Source organism: Ischnura elegans, chromosome X, assembly GCF_921293095.1.
Source record: "Ischnura elegans chromosome X, ioIscEleg1.1, whole genome shotgun sequence".
In the NCBI taxonomy this organism is placed as follows: Eukaryota; Metazoa; Arthropoda; class Insecta; order Odonata; family Coenagrionidae; genus Ischnura; species Ischnura elegans.
This window is the reverse complement of record NC_060259.1, coordinates 35593826-35619835: the sequence shown is the minus strand read 5'-3', so window position 1 is coordinate 35619835 and position 26010 is coordinate 35593826. Positions and strand designations below refer to the sequence as shown.

At 34.0% G+C, this 26010-nt stretch overlaps 1 protein-coding gene across 1 annotated transcript in view; it reads right to left on the bottom strand.

Annotated features, from left to right (window-relative positions):
- The window catches only part of LOC124170892 (Down syndrome cell adhesion molecule-like protein Dscam2), a 507776-nt gene that overhangs the window by 26531 nt on the left and 455235 nt on the right, over positions 1 to 26010 (bottom strand). The window contains exons 25-32 of the mRNA XM_046549919.1: positions 23838 to 23979; positions 16203 to 16330; positions 14026 to 14234; positions 12346 to 12568; positions 9565 to 9708; positions 9010 to 9153; positions 7981 to 8139; positions 4444 to 4521 (exon numbers count right to left, since the gene is read on the bottom strand). Coding sequence (XP_046405875.1) covers positions 4444 to 4521; positions 7981 to 8139; positions 9010 to 9153; positions 9565 to 9708; positions 12346 to 12568; positions 14026 to 14234; positions 16203 to 16330; positions 23838 to 23979 — 1227 coding nt within the window. The remainder of the gene's footprint in view (positions 1 to 4443; positions 4522 to 7980; positions 8140 to 9009; positions 9154 to 9564; positions 9709 to 12345; positions 12569 to 14025; positions 14235 to 16202; positions 16331 to 23837; positions 23980 to 26010) is intronic.

Below are 26010 nucleotides of genomic sequence, written 5' to 3'. Positions count from 1 at the left end.
TGTTACTTCTCACAGAGAGCAGCTATCATCAAATGCTTATGATTGACCTACAGTAAATTTAATCAGCAAAAGAAAAACTTGAGGAACCAATTCCATAAGAAATAATTTTCTACTGATAATAACTCCAGAACAAAACTGATGATTCAGATGTATGTCTGATTAATGTTGGCCCCGGAATCATACTTAGATGTCATAAAATGATAGCTATCAACCATCTGTCCAATTGCTCTATCATTGACGCTGTTTACTGTTAAAACTGTGGAGCATGTGATATTATTTATCTTATTTATGGCTTATTTGTCTGATCAAATTATATTAGTTGAATTTAGCAATCCGTAAGTGTCACAAATGATAGCAATCTCAAATTAAGTTGTTCCACCAACACTTCACCAGGCGATTGAAAACTTGCTTATCAGGCATATTTATAAAATAATTTCCTTATTCTCCTCAAATTTCTGCTGTGTGAATCAAAGTTTTCTTCTGAATTCATAAATATTTTTCATTAATCAAATGCCTATTACATCATCTGTTTCTTTATACTGGAATGGGTAAGCAAGAAATAATTTTAATTAATTGGAATACATATTAAATATATACTTCCCATTAGTAAATACTAATGAAGACAGTTTTATGGCACAATGTCTATAGAATTATATTTTAAATTTAAGCCTAAATACAAAATTGGCCCTTAAGAGGCCTCATAATCTGTCTTGGGACCAGAGCCCTTTGACATTGCCGATTAGACAACCTTGCTAGACCAGCCTTATACATTAAGACGATAAAAGAAGTATCTGATCAAAATTTTCATAAGTGAAAACTCTCCTTGCAAAGATAAATCAACATTTCAGCTGTTAGCAATGCAGTCCTATATTTCTCTATTTTACTTCAAATATTACCAATGTTAATCTGCCCAAATGATATTTCATAGACCTATCAAAAATCCATAATCTTATGCAGTGGCGGATCCAGAGAGGGGCAGGGAGGGCTATACCTTTCTTTGGCAAGCCTTCTCTCCCCCCTGGGATATCTAATTAGCACCAGAGGAAATGGAAATTTTCAGTAAATATTTGTTTTAAAAACTTAATTCTCTGGAAAATTAGTAATGAGATAACCTTAAAGCATTACAAGGCTTGAAATTCTCAGCTTTTGTAACCTTTCAGACCCCCACTAATGCTGGGAGGTAACGCCCCCCCCCCCCCCAGTTTCCCCCACCTAACCTCCTCATTTTCCCTAGCCTGGATCCATCACTGATCTTATATTCTTACCAAGTTTAAAAAAAAATAGCATAGTATGCTTCATGAAAGCTAAGCATAAATATGTACTAAAACACTTCAAAATACATATTAAACACTGGCTCAGCTTAGTGAGTCAGTCTTTTTCCCTTGAGTCGAGTGTGGCATATTCATGTGAGAGCCCAGCATTCTTACATACCAACCTCATAAATTCAGCTATATATTTGTTTGGAACACTCTTCAATATAAGATGTGGTCATCAAGTGCACATTCAAGTACATATTAAGTCCAATCATGTGGAGGGGGACGGAAGAAGGAGAGAGAGGAGGATGGGATATTTTTCAGGTTACTTATTTTGCGGAAAATTCCAGCAGGAGCACTTCAATGGAGAAATTTGATAAATACACCATTGCCAACCCAAAATCCAATACTTATAAGCCATTGTTTTTTACGAATGGAGAGCCAACCCTCCTCCCTTGCCAAACCCTACTCAAATTTCTAGAGCATATTGATAAGAATATATATTTAATAATCCAAATTTCCATAAAAATTTATCGCTATGCTGCAAATGCCCCTTCTCTTAGAAGAGGCATTTTATTGGTGTCTGAAATTAATTCACAAGAAAACTGGTCATTCGACTGTGACTACTTGAGCCAAAACTAATGCTGAGTTTCACATCTCCACCATTTGACAACCTCTTTCACTATTCCCACCTTTTTCATAATTTATACGTATTGTGCAAAGGATGCGTATGTAATTATGGATATGAGTTACAAATTTTTTGCAGGCTATGATTTTGTGAAGATAAGTTGAAGAGAAAAATTTGGGGGCATAATTTTAGGGTGTAGAAAAGAGATGACTACAGAGAAGACAATGTTTGCAATATTAAGCAAACATTGTATTTGGAAAAAGTACAGCTGAAGGACTCTGCGTTCTAGGGATTCGCCAAGAAGACACAAAACTCGGGACGTCTTTTTTTACCCACGTGACAGAGAATTCTCATTTTACACATAGGAATGTATTCACATCTGAGAAATAAGAGACTTTGCAAATTACATGTGGGGCACCAATGCAAAATCATATAGATAAATGCAGCTAGAATTAAGTAAATCTTAAAAGGACATCAAAAAATTGCAGTGCCCTAATTCCATTCATACATGGCATAAAGTCCTCATTCCATCATGATCATTTATCTGGGTAAATTGATCACAAATAATTGCATTATGTTACCTGATAGTTGAAATAACTTGGGGGCCATTGGATACTGGAATTCAGAGAAATACAGTGCTAATGGTGCAAGACCATATCATCCAATGTTATACCGGTTGATGAATGGAATTAATTTAACGCAAGAAGGATGGTAGGGGTAATTTGCACCCATTTTTAATACATATTAAAATAAATTTTTCTCTCATTAAAATATTTTTTTTAATTTTGAAACTTTTTGGGTTTCTTTATTCTGGCCTATATTTTGATAAATTAGTGTAAATTCAACTAAAACGTTTTGTTTTTAATTTTAATGACATTATACCTAGAAGGACGGCTGGGGGTCATTTGACCCACAACTTGTTTTCGCACTATTTTCTACTTTTTTTCTTGCCCGTGGGCTCTTTTGTGCTATTTATATCATATGATCAGCAAGAGGCTAGTCTTGTAGATGATTTGCTTGATTTTGAGCCCGCAAGTACCCGGTTCAATGCCAGTTTCCCCCTAAGGGGTCCAACTTGTACTTCAAAACATAGGCATACTGACTTGTTTTACTCAATCTTTCGATATTTTACTGACAGCAAAGAGAAATATAATGTTCTGAATCTTTGCTCTGCATGAAATTCATGCAATTATGATATTTTAATTTTGTATTTCTTTTGTTGTTCAATGATTATAGTATTACCCACACAAGAAAAAAACATTCACCCCATGAGTGTTGCCCGTCAGCCAAGATTCAGAGCTCTTGGAGATATTATTTTTCATCAACGCCATATCAGGTTTATGGATAACTGTTTCATTTTTCTGGCCTGATGGCATTGTCACTTGGCCTTACCCTTTTGCTGGGGGTACTGCCCTAATGCCAAAGAATGCATAAAGATTTACAACAAAGTAATAATTTTTTAAAATTTTTATGCAAATTTTGTAAACCCACTGTGCTGATTGTTTGAATATTAAACACAAATTTTTTTATTCAGTACATGTATTTTCGTGATTAGATTTGCAATCGACTATTAAATACGGGTTAATGCATGATTTTTATAGTAATTGTTGTTAACTTTTGACATTTGAAATAATATTTAATAATGTTAAAAAGTGTTTTTAATGAACTGGTTTAACAATGTATACGATAAAACTGAATATTGGATGAAAATGAGGCGTTTTATTCCAAAATACATTTTAGGGGTCAAATGACCCCCAGCCATCCTTCTAGGTTGAGCAGAACTCCCGTCCTCCTAGCGTTAACTGGAATAACTCTACTATAAGGCCAATAAGGCATAGGGATAGCACAGATTTAAATGCTGATGCTCATAATACAATTGAACAAAGTATGAATGGAATATGGATATTAAAAATATTAATACTGCTTGTTGGAGGTAAATTCCAAGAGGAAGACCTCAATTGCGATTTATTTTGGTCAATTTCATGGCTGTCACTTCAAATAAAATTTAAAATTCAAAATAAGCAAGCCCAATAAAGTGTTCATATCTCCTAGGTAGCTAAATATGAGTAAAGGGATTTTTGATGGCGCTGATCAAAGATTGAAAATGAAGGAAGTTTGAAAATCAAGCATTTATGTAGTTCCCAAATTCAGGCAAGGCAATTCAGTCTTGCAGTGTAGAGTCAAAATTAATCTTAGGTTACGTGAGCATACATACTTGCAGCAAAATTAGTAAAACCTCATCTGTTGACACACTTAAAGGTTCTATTAAGAAAAATTACACATTTAATGAGTAGATATTCCAAATTTTATAATAAATTGTGTGTGAGCTAATTAAGATTTCATATCATTGTATCAATAAAAAAATTCAATTTCAAACGATTATATGTGGAGGATTGATTTTAGCATGTAGAATTCTCTGTTTGATAATTCATTAAGTTGAGAAATCACTAATGTGTATCAGCCAACTTGATTGTGAAACAAATGTGATTTTACTGCATGCTTAAGACATCAAGCAGATTATTTAGTAACAAGTGATACCATGCAAAATCATATTTCTATTACCAGAGGCTATGTTCTGAGTAACATGCTGCATGCCAAAAAAAGGTGAAAACCCTCGCTGTGCATCAATAGGCCATGGATCTAGATAAAAAGATAAATGGAAAATGTTATGAACATTAATTTCTATAAAAGTAATATGTGAATCTCCTTCAATGCAGAATCTAGGTACATATATTTGAATGAGGGTTAATGATGTAGTATAGGTTTCAGTGTCAAACTGTTTGATCCAATGGGTAGTGGGCTACCTGTTCAAGGAGGGTAACCCTCAGTAGCATATGGATGCCAAATAGTATATAGGTAGATTAACATCACCCAGTTTAACACTTTCTTTGTTGATGCAGTGCCATAGTCAGATGGGGAGGGGCAGGTTGGGTGTCGTCGGGCCTGTGAGAATTTTGGACCTGGACAACTGAACTGCAAGCCTTTCACATTTGCATTCATTATACCCCCCAGTGATGTATACTTGCTGCCTAACCTGACAACCTGTATGCCCCCCTGGCCAATAATCAAGGCTATGACCCTGCGTTTATGTTATATTAAGGGGTCATATTAGTTTCTTGTGGGTCAGAGAGGTGCAGAAGGCCCTAATGTTTATTCTAGTGCCTTTTTTTGGGAGATAGGTTCCAAGGACACAGATGTTGCTGTGAAAAGTAATGGGTTTTCATTCAAAATCTCAATCACAATAGTTTAATGAATGCAATGAATAACCTAGTTTAATTATGATTCCGTAGTGTAAATTTGTAACCCATTATATTTATTTATTTATATATCATTCAAATGAGAGAAAATGTAACCTTTGTGGGTTGCATAAACTATCCCAAGGCCATAATGGGTGACCTGATAAATAAACTGAGCAAAGTCCATAAATTTAAAATTAAATATAAGTACAGATTAATGATTTTCAGGAAGAAAAACTGATCATTATGTCAAATGCAAATTTTTTGAAATAACAAAACAATTCCCATGGCTTGGTGAAGTTCATTTGAAAGTCTTCTAGATTTAATGTAACCATAATATGCTACCTAAATGAAATTTCCTGTTTTTGTCTAGTAAAAAACACTCGACTCTTTTCCTTCCTTTTTTTTAATAATGATGGACTGTAGTTTCATCAATATGTGTCATTATAAAGGCACAGAATATGGCTCATGTTCACCTCATACATGATATGTATTGACAACAATATGAGAGAAAAGAGAGGGGGATGAAGGAATATATTTCATTAAAATCCATTCATTTCACAGGATGTGTTGGAGCTATTCAAAATTTGATTAATATGGAACCATGCAGTGAGAGTAACGGAAAAGCTCATGCATGGTGGCATGAAATTCAAGGCACATATTTGAAATTTAGGTGTTGGAAAAAGCAAAATTGAAAGATATGTATTTAATTTACTAGGCTCAAATTCAAAATACTTCTAAATATATGCAGTACTAAATACATGAGCCTCATTATTCTAAGTACAGCTGAGTGAAATATATGAAAAAGACATTGAGAAGACTTTATTTTAGGGTTAAAATTTCTGAATAGCAAGCTGAGGTTTAAGAAAGTAATTATTACTTGCTTTACATCTGGGAAAAATTTATTCCAGGAATAATTACCTAAAGGTTGTAACCCATCAACCATGAAGTTATAGGGTAACTTTAAAAAGATTAAGAAAAACATGCACCTATCATAAAATAAGCAGAACATGGTATTCACTTATGCTGCTTAAGCTATAATAATATCTAGTGAGAGAAAAATGATGATGGTGAAGATAAATGAAATCAATGCAAACAATCATAATAAAACATAGTGAAGAGTGCTAATTAATGTTTCAAATGGAGAGAAAAGCCCAAAGGAATAATCAAAAGAGAAGGATAATTAATTTGTAATGATTTTTTTTGAAGTTCTAACTTGGCTTCTTGTCATTCTTTCCCTCCAAAATTAAATATGTACCATTCCATTGCCCTTGATAAGAAAGCATTTTTTAGATTGGGAAGGGTAACGGAAGAGAGGGAATAGAGCGGGGTAGGAAAGGTTTAATGGAGTGATTGGCAAGAAAAATAATAGGTGGAAAATTCGACAAATGATAAAGAGAACAAGGAGCAAGCATTGCTCTACTATATATGCTATACAAATCTAGTATAATGCAATCTACTCTATGGGTTTTGATATCACTAAGAATGAATTTATATGCTAACAATAAGTAATTGCTTAGTTGCAGAGGCATCATAAATTGATGTCAAGTTGGCTTCAGAAGAAAAATTTAACTATTTCTTCATGGAAAACATAAGCAAAATTACACATTTTCGTCATTTTATCATGGCATGAGTTTTAATTGAATATTTATCCATTCTTATCAAACAATAAGGCTGGTTGAACTGAAATTAACACCGATGCAAATATTACTAGTTAAATTGCAATTTTTGAAAAGATATATGGCCCCAATCTACTTATTCCATTTTAAATGTAGGAACCAGTGAGTGATCTTATAATTTATGAAAAATTGGATATTCATAAGAATTGCTGCACCTATTTCAAATGATAGAATTTGTGAGCAAAGGTAGAAAAATTTTCAATACTAGGAATTTCAATACTCCATCATATCCACTGGCAAATTATGTACTTTTAATTTGATTGGTCTGACCTCTCCATTAAATAGATGAATAACCCATCACTTGGATTGTACATTGATTTGAAATGTTGGGCGATTAGCATTGGCAAAGAAAGCTTCACCAATAGCATTGCATGAGCTGAAGTTCTCACCGTTTATACAATTGAGAAAAATAATAAGTCACTGAATTCTGGATTCATCAACAGATATAAATCATTATGTAACAATTTTGAGACTAAGTGAATGAAAAAATAAATGAAAGAATACATAATGTGAAGATGTGATTTGGTGATTATGTCCATGATACATCTAGGTAACCCTTCCTCAGTGTAACACATTGACTGCAGAGCAAATCTAGTGACCAAGTTTTGACTTACCACCAGCAGTGGAGCATATCGATGGCTAAGTTCTAACAACACATATCTCAAAAATAGCAACTTTTCAGGAGAGCAAAAAAACGATTAATTTCTTTTACTTGCAAACTAAAATTAAAAACCAAGTTCCTAAAACTGAAAAAGAAGCATTCATTTGCAAATAAAGTGTTGCTCTTTGCTTGTATTTTATTTTTTTAAATCTTATTACACTTTGTTTAACATACCTGTCTCAAACCAGCCGAATTTGAGATACATGTTAATAGAACTTGTCATCGATATGGAATCAGCATTCTCAATTACTTATTTTGTAAAAACGTTACATAAACTAAAAGTGGAAAAAATTATTGAAAATGAAAAAATGATACTTTCCTCACTTCACATCCAATTTTAAGGCAATCAACAAGAAACAAAATTCCACATTTTTGGTTTCCATACCACATAATTGGGAACTGCAGTCAAAGTGTTTAATCAACAGCCAAAGGGTTATCTAATAGTTCAATAAAATTGGTAAAAATATCGTCATGAAAACAACCATTAGCTGTAAAAAAGAAGTACATCTTAATGTAAACATACCTGGTATTCGTTCAAGAGTGGTCACATCTCTCACAGGTGAGCGGAGAGGTTTCCTGACTGTAGCATAATACTGTTCCCTTTGCTCCATATTTTGCTTGTTATCCAACGCTGCAGCTGTTTGGGATTCTTGAAGACTTGCTGTCTCAACTGTGGGAGGCTCTGGCAAAAAATTTTAAAGTTTCATTTAAAATAAGATATTTGAAATATTAAGCTCTTCAGCTCCGCAAATGTCAAAAATATATCATGAATGTGCACTAAAAGGTTTTAAATGAATGGCTAACACTAATAGAATTAGGAATTGGCAACAGTCAGAATGCCTGACTTAACAAAATAATGGCAGATAATGCCAACTTTTTATTAACACTACAAATCATTTGATCATCAGTTTAAGCCAAAAAAGATACCATTTCTGCTCTAAGTGCGAAATTGACCGCTCACATTGATGTGATATCTACTAGCAAATGTGGTACATGATTAAAATTTGACAGCACATGTCCTAAGTCAAAGCAAAATGCAATATTTTGGCCGTAGATAGAACACTTTTATCAACTTGATTATGGAATGCTTTGAACTAGAAGTTTCAGGACTGACATGTCCTTATAGGTATACCCTGAGTGAATAAATCATTTTTCTCTATGTCTACAAGGCATCAGGGATATATCTGAAGTGCAAATTCTGAGAGTTTATGGCCAGTCTTCGGCCACATGCTTGACAATGCACCCCAAATTTAGAATTATTTTTGTCTCCAGAGTGAATGATACTGACTCTTTTCATTAAATAATTTCAGAGTAAAGCTAAAAAAAATCTTAATCATGAAAAATGGTAGGTTCCACTTAAAAACTTTATGGAGGAAGGGATGGGGAGTAGTGTCTGGCTGTATCCTTAGACTTAGGAAACTCAATAGAGCAACAAAAAATCAAACTTTCCCAGAATTTAAAGCAAAAAAAAACTTCATCCCTACCCACAAATGGTTTTAGGATCTACCACCAGACACAAAATATAAAAATGAGGGCAATTCAATGTACTCACTTTTTCTAAGACAATAGGACACCCCCAGAATGGCAAATATCACTGCTAGCAATGAAATAATTAATGGAAGGATCAATTTTAAGTCCAAATAAAATGGAATTTCATTATTTCCTCCGGGACGGTTTAAATTTGGTGATACTGTGCCTGAAAAGTAACAGATTTTAGCAATTTATTGATGAACAATAAATGACATGTAATTTTGTCATATGGAGCAATGCTTTGGCTATATACAGTGATGTCATGGTAAAATTAGTACATGGTGCCAGAACACACTTTACTGAACTTTTTTAAGAAGTGAAATATTCCTCTATGTGTTTTTTATTACAAGTTATCATTTAATTTTGTTACAAATTTTTTTGTTTTTGTCACAAATGTGTACATACATATATTATAAAAAATTTTGAGGCAACAAAATCGATAAAAGTGTTACTTGACTATTAGGTATGTCTTTTGTTAACCAGTGCTGGAACAGCTTTCCAGCGCCATGACACCATTGGCTATGTAAATATCAAATAAGAACTCATCATACTTAATGGACATTAAAGGAAGACTTACCACCATGTCTGCTCAGAGTCATCAACTGATACTCAGCAGTTGTAGATCCAGCATTATTGTGAGCTGTCACTCGAAGATGATACTCCGTAGAAGATTGTAGATTTTTAATTGTGAAAGTGCTTTGGAATTCTATGCTATTAGATACTGAAATAAAAAAATGCACTGCTGTCAAATTGTTCAAAAAAACCATCAGGGAAATATTATTCCACCTCCTTTTTGTTTATTGCATTATATTATCATCCACTTTAAATGAAAACAAGAAACTGCCTTCTTGATCTCACAGTAAATTTTGAGGAGTGAGCATTTTGCTTACAAACATGTGGTAAACATAATGCTCCCAATATGAAGTCAAGAGTGCATGAATTCCAATACATGAATAAAAGTATGGAAGCTTGGCTTTATTTAATTTAATTTTTCCCCAATGAACTCTTTACGATTACATCTGCCCCAAACATTATTTAGTGTATAATGGATTGCAGTCATCATTACAATAATTAATTCAACAAGATCTTCTAACAGAATTATCATTTCGCATACACACATACACAAATACTTAAAAATAAATACATATTCTTTATTTACGAGGGTGATTTTTTAGAAATCCAATTGCCAGTAAATCAAAAATATCATCTTCATCGTTTTTGAGTTTCTGTGAAATTTGAATAGAAATCACTAATATTGTGTGCAAGGAAAGCATTAAGTCTTACTTGCAATCAGTAAATAGAATAGTTTCCTTCATCAAAGAAAACCTAAGGCATTGATTGCGATTCGTTACTCACCATTACTGTATTCATAATATATATATATTATTTGGTTTTAGAAATCCTAGTTTAGACGAATTTTAATGGTCAATTATAACCTCATTTGAAAAATGCCAGATTGGCGGCACTGCGATGCCACTTCACGTGACATCACTGGGGCCCAGATGCTGTATGAGTAGTCAGGAGTTTTACATCGTTTGAGATTACCACTGCATGGTGAGGCACAGACCTCAGATCTCTTAATAATTACCTATTAAAATTGCCTGTGGTTGGAAAGTTTCATTTGTTTGATAGGATATTAATCCTTATAACAATCCTTATTTGAGCCTAGCACTACCTGCTAGCAGCCTGCATCGTAGTGGTGCTCATAGCCTCGCACCAAGGTGGCCTCACACAGTGGTAGCCGGAACCAGAATAACATCACACAGGCTTTTCCCAGCATTCATACTTAGCTGTCACATTTTCGAGTGCTTGAAAATTTTCACTTTTCATTGAATCGCGAAAAATATGTATCATTATTTAGAAATCTTAAAGCATGAAATACATACTCCAGGATTAATAATCTGCCTATTTAGTCAATAAAAAGAAAATAGGAAACCACCCTATTGCCTTGATAGCCAGCTGATGATTACATAATTGATTTCAGCAATTTTTCTGATCAATTGTTTTTTTCTAACCAACTACATATTTTTGTATTTTAAAATTGTTGTTCAGCATCAGGGCAAAACAATGTAATTCTGTTATTTCATTGGTATATTGTGGGTTATTGACTATTATTTACGCTGTATCATGTAGAATAAATATTCTGAGTTCTTGGTCTTCATATCTATCATGAGTTTCAAAAATTGTTTCCTCTCACTGAAGTGCAAGTGAGCTCTCATCAACCCAAGTGAGAAAAGAGTATGGGTAATTTCTCACAACTAGTGCTGCCTAATTTCCGCCAAAGTTTGCTATAGATTAATTGTACTGCAATGCATTACATATAGATGATTATAAGTTATTTCACATTCTAAAAGAGTAAAAGTTACCTGGCTAACAATCACATCAAACATTGAGAGTGGCCACTGTAATCTTTGAACGGATTAAACATACCCATGAGTTGAGCTCCTAGATTTTTGGCGGTTAAAAATGTTTGGGAGTTAATATTTTCTTTCTTTCCATCACAATTTTTAGTATTCGTGGTATTTTATATAACTTTTCTCATAATTTTGCATCGTGTTTGGACCTTACTTCTACACTAAAAAAACTGCAAGAAATTATGAGATCGTGACAGTTTGTATTTGCAAAAATCGAGAAGCCCTTCCCATGGGGTAAAATATTTTTGGGGTTAAAAATGAGGCGTGGCTGATACAAATTGGGGTTAAGGGAGAGTAATGGTAGCTTTCTGGGAGGAGAAAAGAGCAGAAAGAAGAGAAGGATGAAGATTTATTATGCGCTCCGGAAGATTATGCACCTCGCAGTCCATTAAAGCCGTTAGCATTGCATAACCGCAGGGATAAAAGGAGCGTATAAATATGACAGTCGTGACGGACGCCCACTAAGTATGCAATACGCGCTTCGTAAAAGTATGAAAGTAATGCATACCACGGAAGGATACAAAGGGCATGTCGTGAAGACGCTATCATTTTTGCAATTTCTACTTCAGGATTTTAACATCAAAGAAACTACTAAAAGCTAAAAATCCATGGGTGGAGATACTCAAAAGGCATTAAGATAATTCCCATGAGAATGATACAAAACTGCAAGCAAAATTACTCACTCACTCATTAAGTGGTTCAACCCAAAATCAGGTTTAGATAGGATAGGTTAGAGCTCACCCCAAACTTGGACACAAGTGAATGAATTTCTCTCATTGAGGGTAGGGGGCCAGTTCCTTTCCCTCGGCCACTACACACTTTGAGGATTCTGATTGGGAGCATCAAGTAGGATTTGAACCCAAGCCCCTCGATGAGCATCCTGACATCTTACCCACTAGGCTACCAGAGCTAGGGTATTAATAATATGAATAAAAAATAATTACCCTGAGTCCACAGTGATTCATCTTTCCTCCTGTAGTTCAGCTCAAAATATAGAATAGGACATCCTCCGTCATTCCACTTATCCAATTGAAGAGTGACAGAAGTGGAATTAACTGAAATGAATTCCATTGGAGGAATCAAGCCAGGTTTTCCTCCATCAGTAGAAGCAATAATAGTTTCACTGGGGTTTCCCATTCCAATCTTGTTGTAAGCATTGATGAACATCTGCGGAAAAAGTTATTTCACTTAGACCACGGTATACATGCATGCCATAAATATTCAATTCCATCACCTTCGTGGGTCTTTAGCTTATTCTCAAAAGAAAAATGAGTCATACTAATTCAGCTGGTACCAGTCACCTCGTATGAATAACATAATGCCCAGAAAAAATCTCATCCATTGTTCAACTAAAATAAAATCACTAGATTTAGTCCTTCAACTACATTTTAAATCAATGATACACATAAAACAACTTTGGCAGATCTTGCAACAGATAACACCAAAATTATACGCATTATGCAAATATACCCATAAAAATCCATTTCATAGGAAATATTTCATTTGCAAGATCTGTGGAATTTAAAAGAGATTAAGAAAAATACACATCCACACTTTTTAATAATAGAAGACACAAGACAGTTTTTTCCAAGTTTGATGTGCTCTAAGTGGTAATGGGATATATCTCAAACACATGGATATTTATTATGTTGCATTAAATGGCCTATTATCTACCCAACAACTTCTTACAATTTTGATGAGATTAATCATAACCAAAGGATTTTATGAAAAATCTGATAAATTACATAATAACCTTGTTTTTACTACCTTGTACTAAGCAGGATTTCACTATGCCCTAAAATCTCTGCCTTAGGTCAAGTTTCATTAATCACTCTCTTAAATGGATTTAAAATATAAATTGAAGATCATTGGTTTAAGGTTCATATAAATAAAAATATTAAAATTAATTTACATTAACATACCTTTTACAGACTAGTGAAACTGAATTATTTGTATTTATGTCAAAGGGTGGTCATCAATGTGCTTTAGGTTGAAAACACATTAACCCATTAATGACTAGTTGTGTTGCATGATAGTATTTGGTTTTGTATTCTTAGACTAAATTTTATGGAATTTATTTGAAGTTAAAGTTCTTGGAGCATTTTGAGATCAAAGTCAAGTTGAGGTGAAGAGAATAACTCGACTCAGCTCAAAAACTGCTTCAAGACTCCAGACAAATTGAATTAATGGTGGTAAATAGAAAAGCCATACATATTAGAGAATACAATCTTGCATGTCTATGAAGTACTTGTGTTACGTTATACTTTAAAGTTTAATTGTAAAGTTGTAGTATTTCAGAATAGGTTACCCTGTTTAAAAACATGGCAATGACTACATTGGACGACAGGATACCTGAGTAACTTAATATCACCATCCACATACAAATTATAATAAAATGCACTATTCTCATTTTTCAAAAACCATTTCAAGGCATTTAATTTATGATTAAAAATGTGAGTTAATTCATATAATTTTAGTCTGCAATCTATCTTTGATATGGTATTATCACATCTGGAATTGCGCCCTGTACAGGTATGTCAATGTCCTCATTTTTGAGAAAAGCATAACCACCCTGAATGTATATTGCTTGAATAATAGAGAATATAAAGTATAAAAAATTATACCTGATAAGAAGTTCCACATAGTAACTTGCTTAAGATGTGGCTGCTTTCTTTCCTGCTGATTTTTTGCTCCTCCCAATCTCCTAGATCCTTCTTGAAATGGAGCACAAAGCCTTGGATTGGTGATCCCCCATCATCCCCCTGCTTCCATTGCAAGTTGATGGAGCTACTGGAAGTGCTTGTTGCATGAAGCAATGGAGATAATGGTGGCACTGGATGAAAGAAATGAAATGCAAGCATAAATGATCAAATGATTAAAAGCATGTTTTGTGAGTGGAAAAGTTTGCATTGAGCATTAAAAAATTAGTGAACAGCAAAATAATCAGCGATGGAATAGATGTACCAACATGGAATATGAAAATCAAATGAGAACATTATTTTCATGAATGTACAAGGAATACATATGAAAGGGGCATAGCCTTCATATGTCAGAGACTTCCTAGTTCCTTCAGAGTTCATTTACTCACAATTTTATGGGAACTACTACAATTGTGTAAAAGCAAAATCACTATCCAGAGCATTTGATAACAATAATAATGAGAAAGAAATAGCAACACCATTATGAAAATAGGATTAAGAATTTCAGAATGACACATTTTAAGACAGAGACTAATAATTAAAATTTGATTTTTCTATTTTTGTTTCTCATTCCATGCCAAACATTAGCTGTTGGTTGAGAGCAGTAAAAACAGGAATAGGCAACCACAATTGGTAAGCCATAAAAAATGAAAACTTGGATCAATATTTAACTACATACTTGGCTACTTGAGCCGACTTCTAAATTTTTCCATTTGGTAGGAAAGTGAAGTGGATTATCCTCAACAATTTCATAATTATATTTACATGACTATGCATTATACAATCCCCAGTGAGAAATGGGTGGTGGAATCCACGTGGAACCCACGTGGAATCCACGTTGAGTGGTGGATATTTGGTGGTGGTGGATATTGAGTGGTTGGACCCACGTGGAATCCACGTTGATTTCAAGTGGATTTGTGGTGATTATCATAAAATGTTAAACAGAATTTCTAATTTGTGGAACTTAACTCTCTGGTGACATTGCGTCATTTATCATCCTGAAACCACGCTAGTTATGTGAAAATGTATCGCACATTCTATTTTTATATAATTCGTGGAAAGGCAGCCATGAGAGCACATGAAAAATCGTAGACACATATATAGAAGGTTTAGATATAGAGTGGTTGAGGTTTTAATGGTTTTAGGACAGCACCAACTGCTGTTTTAATTTTTCCACCAAATTTCCACGTGGGTTCCACGTTGATTCCACGACCAAAAACACGTGGAACCCACGTGGAGAATTAACGTGGATACCACGTGTTTTTGGTCGTGGAATCAACGTGGAACCCACGTGGAAATTTGGTGGAAAAATTAAAACAGCAGTAGGTGCTGTCCTAAAACCATTAAAACCTCAACCACTCTATATCTAAACCTTCTATATATGTGTCTACGATTTTTCATGTGCTCTCGTGGCTGCCTTTCCACGAATTATATAAAAATAGAATGTGCGATACATTTTCACATAACTAGCGTGGTTTCAGGATGATAAATGACGCAATGTCACCAGAGAGTTAAGTTCCACAAATTAGAAATTTTGTTTAACATTTTATGATAATCACCACTAATCCACTTGAAATCAACGTGGATTCCACGTGGGTCCAACCACTCAATATCCACCACCACCAAATATCCACCACTCAACGTGGATTCCACGTGGGTTCCACGTGGATTCCACCACCCATTTCTCACTGGGACTGGGTCAAAACGTTTTCCCCAATCTCATGCATAGAAAAATTATGCAGTGAAAATGGAGTTTAGTGAATAGGCTGTTATGCCGTGAGACTAGAGTCATCTAATCTCTGATTTTCTCTCTATTTCATGAGTGACTTAACAAAACTTCTAAAATGACATGAAAATTGCTTCATTTTGGGTAATATGGATGTACAGGTCTCAACTCAGCTACCACTTTGAAGAATACAAGTGTTGATATAAGAAATATGTGAGGCACTTACAGATTACTTTTCTTCTTCAACCTGTGAGCATACATTTATGGTTTTGAAAGAACTAGCTGAGAGATTTTATGGAGCTGTAAGACTATTAGACTATGGTATATGTAATTTGGTAATATGAAGCCATTTTAAAGGTATGTATGATATCAGTACCTTGAACTGTAAGACGATGTGTAATATGATCTGAGCCATGTCTATTCTCCACATGACATGTGTAGTTGCCACTGTCATCTCGCCTTAGGTCCACTATTTGAAGGGAGCCATCGCCAAGTGATTTGAACCTTGAAAAAAATAAAATAAGACCATGAATAGTACTTAAAAATGCAAGTGAAAAGAGATTCAAATGCTAAGAGCTTCTCAAGCATCTTTCACAATACAAATGAGAATCTCAAAATTTCATTCATAAAATCTAAGTACAAATGGTATATAATAAACACATTCAACACAGGATGAGATTTTTAAAATGCTTTGAAAAATAAGTCCAACTTTTTAGTGAAGTCCAAAACAGGTCAAATTTACAGAAAAAAATGGGTGTGACACAAGCTGCATGTAATGAAAAAAGGCAAATGATTTCAGATGAAAGCCTTGAGTTCAGCCTTGTGTAAGAACCAGCTGAATACATTACTCAGGTAAAGAGAAAAGGTACAGTCACTGAGGGAGCCCACACTGAATGTTTAAATATTAATTTACATTGTACTTTATTAATGATACAAAGCTGGTAAGAAATATTATCTTAATAAATGTGAAACTTCTGGAAATGTAATCATCACAAGGCATGAGAAAGGCATAAAAAACTCAGTGCATGGAATTAAACCAAATATAGGTTTACCTAATATAGCATGAGTAGCAAATGAGAAATTTAGATTTCCTGGAAAGGCTTGTCTCACATTTGATTTATACAAGGTAATATATGTCCAATCAATCATTCAAAAATCTAATTACATTTATGAACCATTTGATTGTAATCCTCGTTCTGAATTTGGGCATTAAGGTTTTATTGTTCTCTAGTAACTTAGGAAGGAATGAAAGATTATTACCTACCCTTTGCCCACATTTATTCAATTGAATACCACAAAAATTTTTACACCACACCAATTTGAGAAAAGACTTAAGTATGGACATCTGGAATAAATAAAACTTTTATTCAACATCTTTTTTATAACTTTATGCAAGTTAAAATTTTGATTGCTTCAAAGATTTTAAAGAGGAGTAATCAGAACCAAATTGAAAATGCACTACCATCAGAAAAAAATATATAAAGCACGGAATACAAATAGGAAGAAGAAAACACAGCCCTAAAAATGATCTGTTTTCTAAGTCAGTTTTGCCATCTAACTTTCATGTTGCCATAGACTGTGTTTTCCTCTTGCTCTGAGTTGGCCCGCAATAATTTGGTAAATAGGTTTATGCAACTATTGGAGGAAAATAAATAAACAGGTAAAAAGGCCAAGAGCTAATTCTTTTCCCAGAAATTGCCTTTGTAGATACTTGATCAGTTGGATATTGACAAAAGAAATTAATAAAGAAGCACAGGGTTGTGCTAGAGTATTTAAGGTAAGTGGACTAATCTATGGGAAAGATTGCTCAGGGTAAATGAAGGATGCAGAAAAACCTAAAATTGCAACCACCCTACTAAATGTGAAGAAAACATTGGGATTGGCAGCTGAAAATTCCATTTCTCAGAAGTAGAATAAACCTCAACCTCAGCTGCCAGTGCACCCTTGCCTACATTTAAGCAGGGATCAAGGGCTCACAGAAAAACTATCACCAAAAAAGAGAATGAAAAAGAAGTCAAGTATGGGAAAGAAGCACATTGGTCTATTAGATTTCAAAGCCATTATGTATCTTAGCGGCCCTGAAGCTGATGGTGAAGAGGAACTTGAATTAAAGAAAACACAAAATAATCAAATTGGGGAAAATATACTTTGAGGTTGTATGACAGCAAAAAAAAATTGGAAACCTTTGTTCAAGCCACCAATATGCCTTGGAAGAGATTTAAAGTCATTCTACTCAATCAAAGTGATGATAAATAAAATTATTATGTTCAAGAGAGATGCTGAAAATTTTAGCGACGCTAAATGGAACACAAAAGTAGTGTAGAAGACACAATGGAAAATTGAAGTTCAACCCACAGTTATCAGATCAGCTTTCATCATTTTCTGACTCAGAAAGAAAATGATAAAAAATTTCAACTAATATCTTTGAGCCCAAAGTTTGAATCTCTTTAAGAAATTTGAAGAGCACTGCTGATGAAAGAATCCAATTTGTGATTCATCACTCACAGAAGATTACTGTGATCCGAGGATGCTGAAGGGCTATAAATAAACTATGTGCACCTCGAAAAACCCATGTAGTGCTCTCTATAAGAGGGTATTTTGGGAGCATGCTCCATAAATGCCTCTTAAGTATTTATCAAGAGTCTTTCTTTGCCTCCCATTTCTGCCATACCTTCCCTTGCATAATAGCAGCCACAAGGAAAGTAAGATCCAAGTTATGAATGTCAAGGAATGCCCAGTAGGTACCCAGGAATGCAATTGAATATCGGGCTACTAATGGAAGGCTTTAAACGAGAGTGAAGCCTTATGGCATCTCAATCAAAATTATAAAATTAAAAAAGAGCCATTTCCTTGGATACAGGGAGAGCAACAAGCTCATAGCTGCCTGATGGGAAGACTATGTCAAATGTCCTCCCCTGCACTGAATGCAGTAATCATAAGAGATGGAATCTAAAAATGAGCAGCAAATTTAAACAGTGGCGTGTATTATCTTTTGGGTAAACCTGTCTCATTGTTGGATTACTGTCCTTTTTTATGTGATTTTTTTGCAAGATTCTGACAACCTTGCCTGTAGTCCCCTTACTGTATGGCAGGCATGCTCTCTTCCTGTGGTCTACTTTTTCCTCTCCATCCTGTGGCCGATGTAAGGATTTAAGTTTCTGGGAAATTGCCTTCTCTATGTCTTGTTGTCGGTATGCATTATTCAGAAGTATTTTCATCAGCTAATTTAATTCTTCTTCACGATCAACACCGTCACTTAAACTAATCAATTGTTGGATAATGGTTGCCTTTACCCCTCTGGTTTGTGAAGGATAGTGATGAGAGTTGGCTAGAAGGTATCTATTGTTATTGGTGGATTTCCTGTACTCTGAATGGCCTAGGATTCTGTCTTTTCTTCTGGATTAGAGGATGTCTACAAAGGGTAGTTTCCTAGAGTTTTATTCTTCCTTCATGAATCCAACTCTTCTGGCCAGTAATCCAACTGTGATGCAGGTTCACAAAAAAGAGAAACCCGTTGGACATCATGGACCTAAACCTATTTTAACCTATTGAGTTAATTTAAAATTTCTCATTGGTCTTCATTTAATAAGATTTTAATGATTTTAGTGATGCAATTTTGCCTTAAGAAGTACCAAATCAATGTATTGTACAGATAATTTTAGGCCTATTGATGATTGGCTAGATAGATTACACTACCTACAATGGATAATCCCCCATAATAATTATTTAGCATCAAAAGTGAGCATAAAAATTAGGAAAATATTCAAGAACTATGTATTCATAGATAAAAATTCTGATAAAGCAAATGGAATAAAATTTAAATTTAAAGAGAACAAGATACCAATCCATTTCCCCAAATGGAGTGAATTTAAGTTTAATTTTGGTATTAACTTTTCTTTTACCTACCACTGGAGAAAAGGCACTCCTTTCAAAGATTAAGTTGTGGATATTTTTCTTCAAATATTTCGGAAAAGATTTACAAAGGTAGATGTCATTGTTTCCACCTAAGATGTAATTTTTGACGTATCATTTCGGTATAATTAATGGGGCTATCAAGGCCAAAAAATTACGAACTAATTATCACACAATTCTTGTCAAATCAATCAATAAATAATTATATTTCAGTAAGCCAAAACAGAATTTTTATGATCAAAATCACATTAAATGATTTTAATTGATTGATGATGTCGTAATCAAACATATTTTCAGTAGATTTGAGTTTAAAAATTATTTGTTACTAATAAATTACGCCAGTTCTGATTTAAATTTCCCCTACAAAATTTTTCTGTGCTTATACAATCTAGTTAACTTTCATATTGATTTGAACTGAATTTTTAACCCATAAAAGGAAATGGGAGACAAAAATTTGCAATTAATGTATAAATTCTCTATCTCAAGAGTTTTTTGTTGCACAGCTCAATGAAAAGTTTCTCTGAAATCTTGTCACGTAGCTCATGGTACTTGAAGTAATGGTATGAACCTAGGTTCTCGTCCACATGATTATCTCATTGGAAATATTGCAATGACTACAAACCTAACATTTGGCTCATCATACTCTTTTCTATCATCACAACAAAGTCATAACAGCTACTTCATTACAGCATGAAAAATATTTGCCCATATTCAACTACACCATATGTAATCACAATTGTAACACGCATTAAGAGGTAGTAGCTTCACCAACAATATCACTTCACAAAAACTCTCATACATATGCCACTGAAAAATTGATTACTGATTGATATCACAAGTAAGAAGTTTGTTGATTCAAGCACAACACAACACAGCACTGCTGTATCATTCTTGATGCCTTCTTTCAATGGATCAGTCACCTGTCTTGTCATTCATTCAGTACCTACATACTGTAATTTCATGAAGGGTCATGAAAAGTTATGACCAGTATGAATAATTATCATGATTTATATCTGTAAGTCAGAAATCAGTAATTAGTAGACACAGCAGCTGCAGTTTGTCAGTTCACTATTATATGATGACTGACGATGATTACTAAGCATTCCACTTGCTTTAAAGCTTTTGATATACGTAGCAAGCATTTCAGTAGCACTGTTGAAATATATTTGCCTAAAATCCCAAAACTTGGTTCTAATTCTCATTAATTTGAGGTTACATAAAATCTCACACATGCTCCAGCGTAGCACATCACATCTTATCACTCAACATCATTGGATGGGCAAATGGATCATATATCAATGATTTTTACTTTTCATTCCCCTTGGAATATCCTGAACCTGACCCTTTTTTGGGAAGATAATGATATTCCACCCATTGAGTAGAAGATCATGATTTAATAAATGATGACAATTTCAGAAGAAACCATTTAACAATTTTATTTGTAGAATGGTGTTAAATGTTACTTCATGAAAAGCATGAATAATATGCAAAAGGTTCCTGCTGTAACAAGCTGAAAAAATGGTGCCCTAAGTCCTAGCGGCTTATCAAAATCATTCTCCATTTCACAATCACAACACAGCTTATAACCTGTGGCAATTCACTGGTGAAAAAAAGTTTTTGCCTTCAGGCAACTTCACTGCAAGTATTTTAACATTAAGAAAAAAACTCCACACGAGGCACACATCAGTAAGAAAAAATTGGCACTCTGCACATCAGAATCTCTCATGACAATACGTTGGACACTATTGCCAACTCAGTATTTCACTAAATTGATTCACATTTTAAAAAGGTTAACCCACATGATAGTAATTGCTTTTAGCCTTTCACACCCATTCCTTCACCTATCAATACTTGTGATAAAATATTAATTTCAATTTGTCTCATATTCAAAATGGACTAAAATTAAACTAATGCCAGCATGCCTTCGTAAAAAATTAGCAATGCCATGGGCTGATTTCTGCTGAAATGGCCTAAAATTGAAACAGCAATGGAACATCCTCTTCAGCACAATTACATTGGTTTGCCCATGTAAAGAGACACGTCTTTCACTTCCTAAGACACTCACTAAATGGCTTCTCATTTAAATATATTCACTTAATAATCTTGATATTCACTATTTGATGTCACTAAAATCACTTTGGTCCTAAGATACACATTCAAGAAGTGTATTGTGATAATAATACTCATAATCCAAAAGATTAGCACATGGAAGTATATCTCAGTTGCTATTCCTCAGATTTCCTCTCTATTAAAGTTTGATTTTTGACATTTGATTTTTCTTGAAGTTGAAAGTGGTCCATGGTCTCTTGTGGATGGAATACTAAATCTGTTTTTGACACTCACAAAGCAATTTCTGGTATTTCATAGATTTCTGAACTTCATCTCAAAAATAAAACCAATTTATGCCACAGGATATATTTTTCTTCAGAAGTATATTTGATGATCCACACAACCACCTTTCAAGAATCAGCTTTTATAATATATATGGGCTTTAACTAGTCTTAAAATTCATGTGGCAAGTAAATCAATACTCAATGGATTTTCACTACTAAGTGTATGCCACAGCAATGAGATACTTCACATACAAAAGTGAAACTCTTGAAAGAGAGGAAGTTTGCAAACTCATTTCCTCTGACGAATTCATTATAACACAGGACTACATTTGCACAATCCAGATAAAAACATCTCACTCATCATTGAAGGAACTCACTAGTAGGTGCCACAACGATGCCTTTGAATAACTTCACTCCAAGCTGATGGGAAATCACATTTGCTGCCATGCTTTCGTAGAGATGCATTTTCTAAATCCTTCCAACACTTAACACAAGAGATATGCTTATGTTATCACCAACATATGTACCTACTCCAGCAGTAAAATATCCTGTTATAAATTATTAATCATTTCCTTGTGTACGCTTTTGCAGTGTGGTGAAGATTTGGCGGAGAGGTTTATGGGATTTACACCACATGAGTCCATCTGTGTAGAAAACAGTTTTGCAGGCTTCTTCAGGTCACTGAGGTCTTAGTCATACACTTCAGTGACCTGTAGAAGCCAGCTGCAATGCCAGCAAAACTGTGAAAATGTTGTCAGCACAGATAGACACACATGGCGTAAATATCCTAAACCTCTCCACTGATTCTTAATCAGCTATTGAACTTCTTGCAATAAACAAAAGGTTAAAATTCACAGGTCAGTTCAGCTTCCGGAAATAAAATTATCTCCTTTGGATTTTGAGATAAAAATCTTCCTTTTTCTTATCATCCTTTCTAGGGTCCACCACAGAGACTCATTCAATGTTATTTTTTCATTGCAGAACTGCAGTTCCCCAAGTTCTGAGTCGAGATGCATTTTCTAAATCCTTCCAACACTAAACACAAGAGAGATGCTCATGCTATCACCAACTTATGTACCTACTCCAGCAGTAAAATATCACTTCAATCACTGAGAAATCCCAATACATGCACTGTAATTATAATAAAAATTTTCACATTTAGCTGAGTTTTACATTTCTGTTTTTTGCACAGAAGGACTTCTCCTTTCTGTAAGGAAAATTGTGAATGTGGAATATAATGTAAAATCTTTTGGTTAGATATTGTTTCCATACTCATCACAGAAATAATTTGTATCTACACATAACATGAAAACCGTGGTACAAAGCTGATTTTTAATGAATCTTGCTACTCAGAAGAGAATGCTTGTTAAAAAGACTCTTACGTTAGTTATCAGAATTATCAATGGTAATCACTTGGTCCATGAGGAGAAGCTGGCAAAATTTAGTGTTCCCTGATGTGCCAATATTAAACGGGAGTTGTTCTTCATGCAGATCCACTAGTTAAAATTAAATCCTATACATGTATATATTAAGCATTTACTTCAGAGTGGTGTATTTCTCCAAGAGCCATCAATGCATCACAAGTTTTGGTAGAGCACTGGTGACTTTGAATATACAGTGGGTATTAAGTCATACACTACAGTACACCAACTTCACTATGAAGACTAATATCTGGCCTAAACTCGTAAAGCTGGAATGAACATTTTATTTATAGCTTCTCTCAACTTTTGATTGGATCTTTAAGACTTGAAAGGCGTTCTGTGTACCTGGACGCCATTTTTACTGGTTGTCCCCATTGCCTCCAACCTACTGATGACTCAGGTTTTCCAACATGCTGGCAAGGAAGGTGAGCTTCTTGTTTCCATGGTACAATTATAAGTTGCCCAAATGAATATATTGCAGCACGCACTGAAAAGAGAGATGCATTCACAGTACTTAACTATCAGCAATACACTAAATTACATGAATTAATTAACATCAGTGACAAAGCAAGGGGGAGGTTTTGGGGGATAACCCCCCACCCCAAAGATCAGAGAATTTTTGTTACAAAAATATTTAAGGTGACAAATTTTGTAACTAGTATAAGGGGGACACATGACTCAAAAACATAACATCAAACTATTCACACAGCCATAAAACTCTCCATTTTGAACCATTTATCTTTATGATAAAAATTTTCTGAGGGAGGGCACCCGCATCTACCGCTTACCCTGGTGGGTATTCCATACCCTCCAAACCCCCCAAGTATAAGATGTACCTAAAACCCCCTAGCCTTAATTCCTATCTGCACCCCTGAAATACATATTGCATATCAAGCTAATGCCAACTCAAAGTTAAATTGATCCACATAAGCTGTAGCAATAGATTTTTACGTAAAATTTGTCTTCTATGCTATTGTCTATATTTAACAATAGATGTATTGAACAGATTATTTGGAAGTGGATTTTTTTCAATAACTGCTTGCTTTCAATGAGCTTTCCAAAAATATTGACAGTATAGTGCATTATGATAGTCATATTGTCTACAAAGAAACAGACTCTAAAGCACAACCATAAGCTATTCCTAGTAATGGTTCTTAAATCTAAATATACCTTCAAAAGAACTTCTAACATAAACTCACATGAGTACTGGTCTGTTAGCGTTGACCGTAGAGATTGATTAATTGAATATTTTCAAATAATACTACTAGATATTTGATTAGTACAAAGGAAATTATATTTTTTCTGGAATTGAATGTAATATTTTATGCTGAGGACCAATGATGAAGCAATTATTAAAGCTTAGTTAGAGATTAAATTTTAAGTTTTTCATATTTTATAGTAATGAAGAGATCAAATATATAAATCAGCAGAAGAGCCAATTAAATTAGGAACGAAATACATCCATTCTTAACACTGAAAGAATTGAAAAAAAATTTTGCTCCTTAGATACCCCTGCATTAAAGGTTTTAGTGCATTCTGTCAGATGACAAAATTCAACAGGGTTGCCAACGAAAATCCATTTTCGGCATACAAAATTATGAATGCATAAAAGGTGTTCTTCACTAAGCTCACATGAACTTTTATGAGTATTCTACTCGTTACAAGTATGTATTAAGGGAAGATAATGGATCCCAAGTTACAAGTTGTCTATATACACAAATGAAAATCTATGTATACACATGTGCATTTTTCAAATACATAATTATCGCTATAGTCAAATTCTAATTTAAGACTAGTGTGAGTCATTTATAGAAATTTTCCATCCTTAGCAGAATTTCCAAACCACAACCTTATTATTAGCATGAAGACATACACCCTGCAGAATATCCAAATTCGAGGTATACTTAAAGGCAACATAATAAGAAGAGAGGTATATCTATACAAAAGAACTAAACTAAATATCTCCTATTAGCAGTACCAAAAAGAAAATTTCTTGGATCAAAAAATGGGCATCAACCCAAAGACTCTTGGAACACTTGCAGTACAGGAAAATGATCAATAGTAAGTTACTGAGAGAGAATAAAATAAAAGTTACCCATATATAACATGCATCATCTTTTTGGAGTGAATTAAATCCATAGCTAACAATTGGATACACTCAGTTTAATGCAAAATGTTCAGAACCTGATAGGAAAATGGTGAACTTAGATGATAATATGTATTTTAATTTATAAAAGAAGATATTTCACTAAAATATATTCATGAATTGCCGCATTCATAGAGTCTTATCATTAATAAAATTAATAAGCTCTGAAATTTGTTGCTCCTAAATTGGCAATAAAATAACAAAGGTATAATAAAAGCAAAAAAAAACAGAAAAGTTATGATTGGAGAATGGGGTCAGATATTTGAAAAAAAAATTATTTCTTAGTTTTGAAATAAAATTTGAGGAATTTTATGACATACCATATTTATTCAAAAATTCTTTTTTAAAATTTTGAGGGATAGATAGGACAGT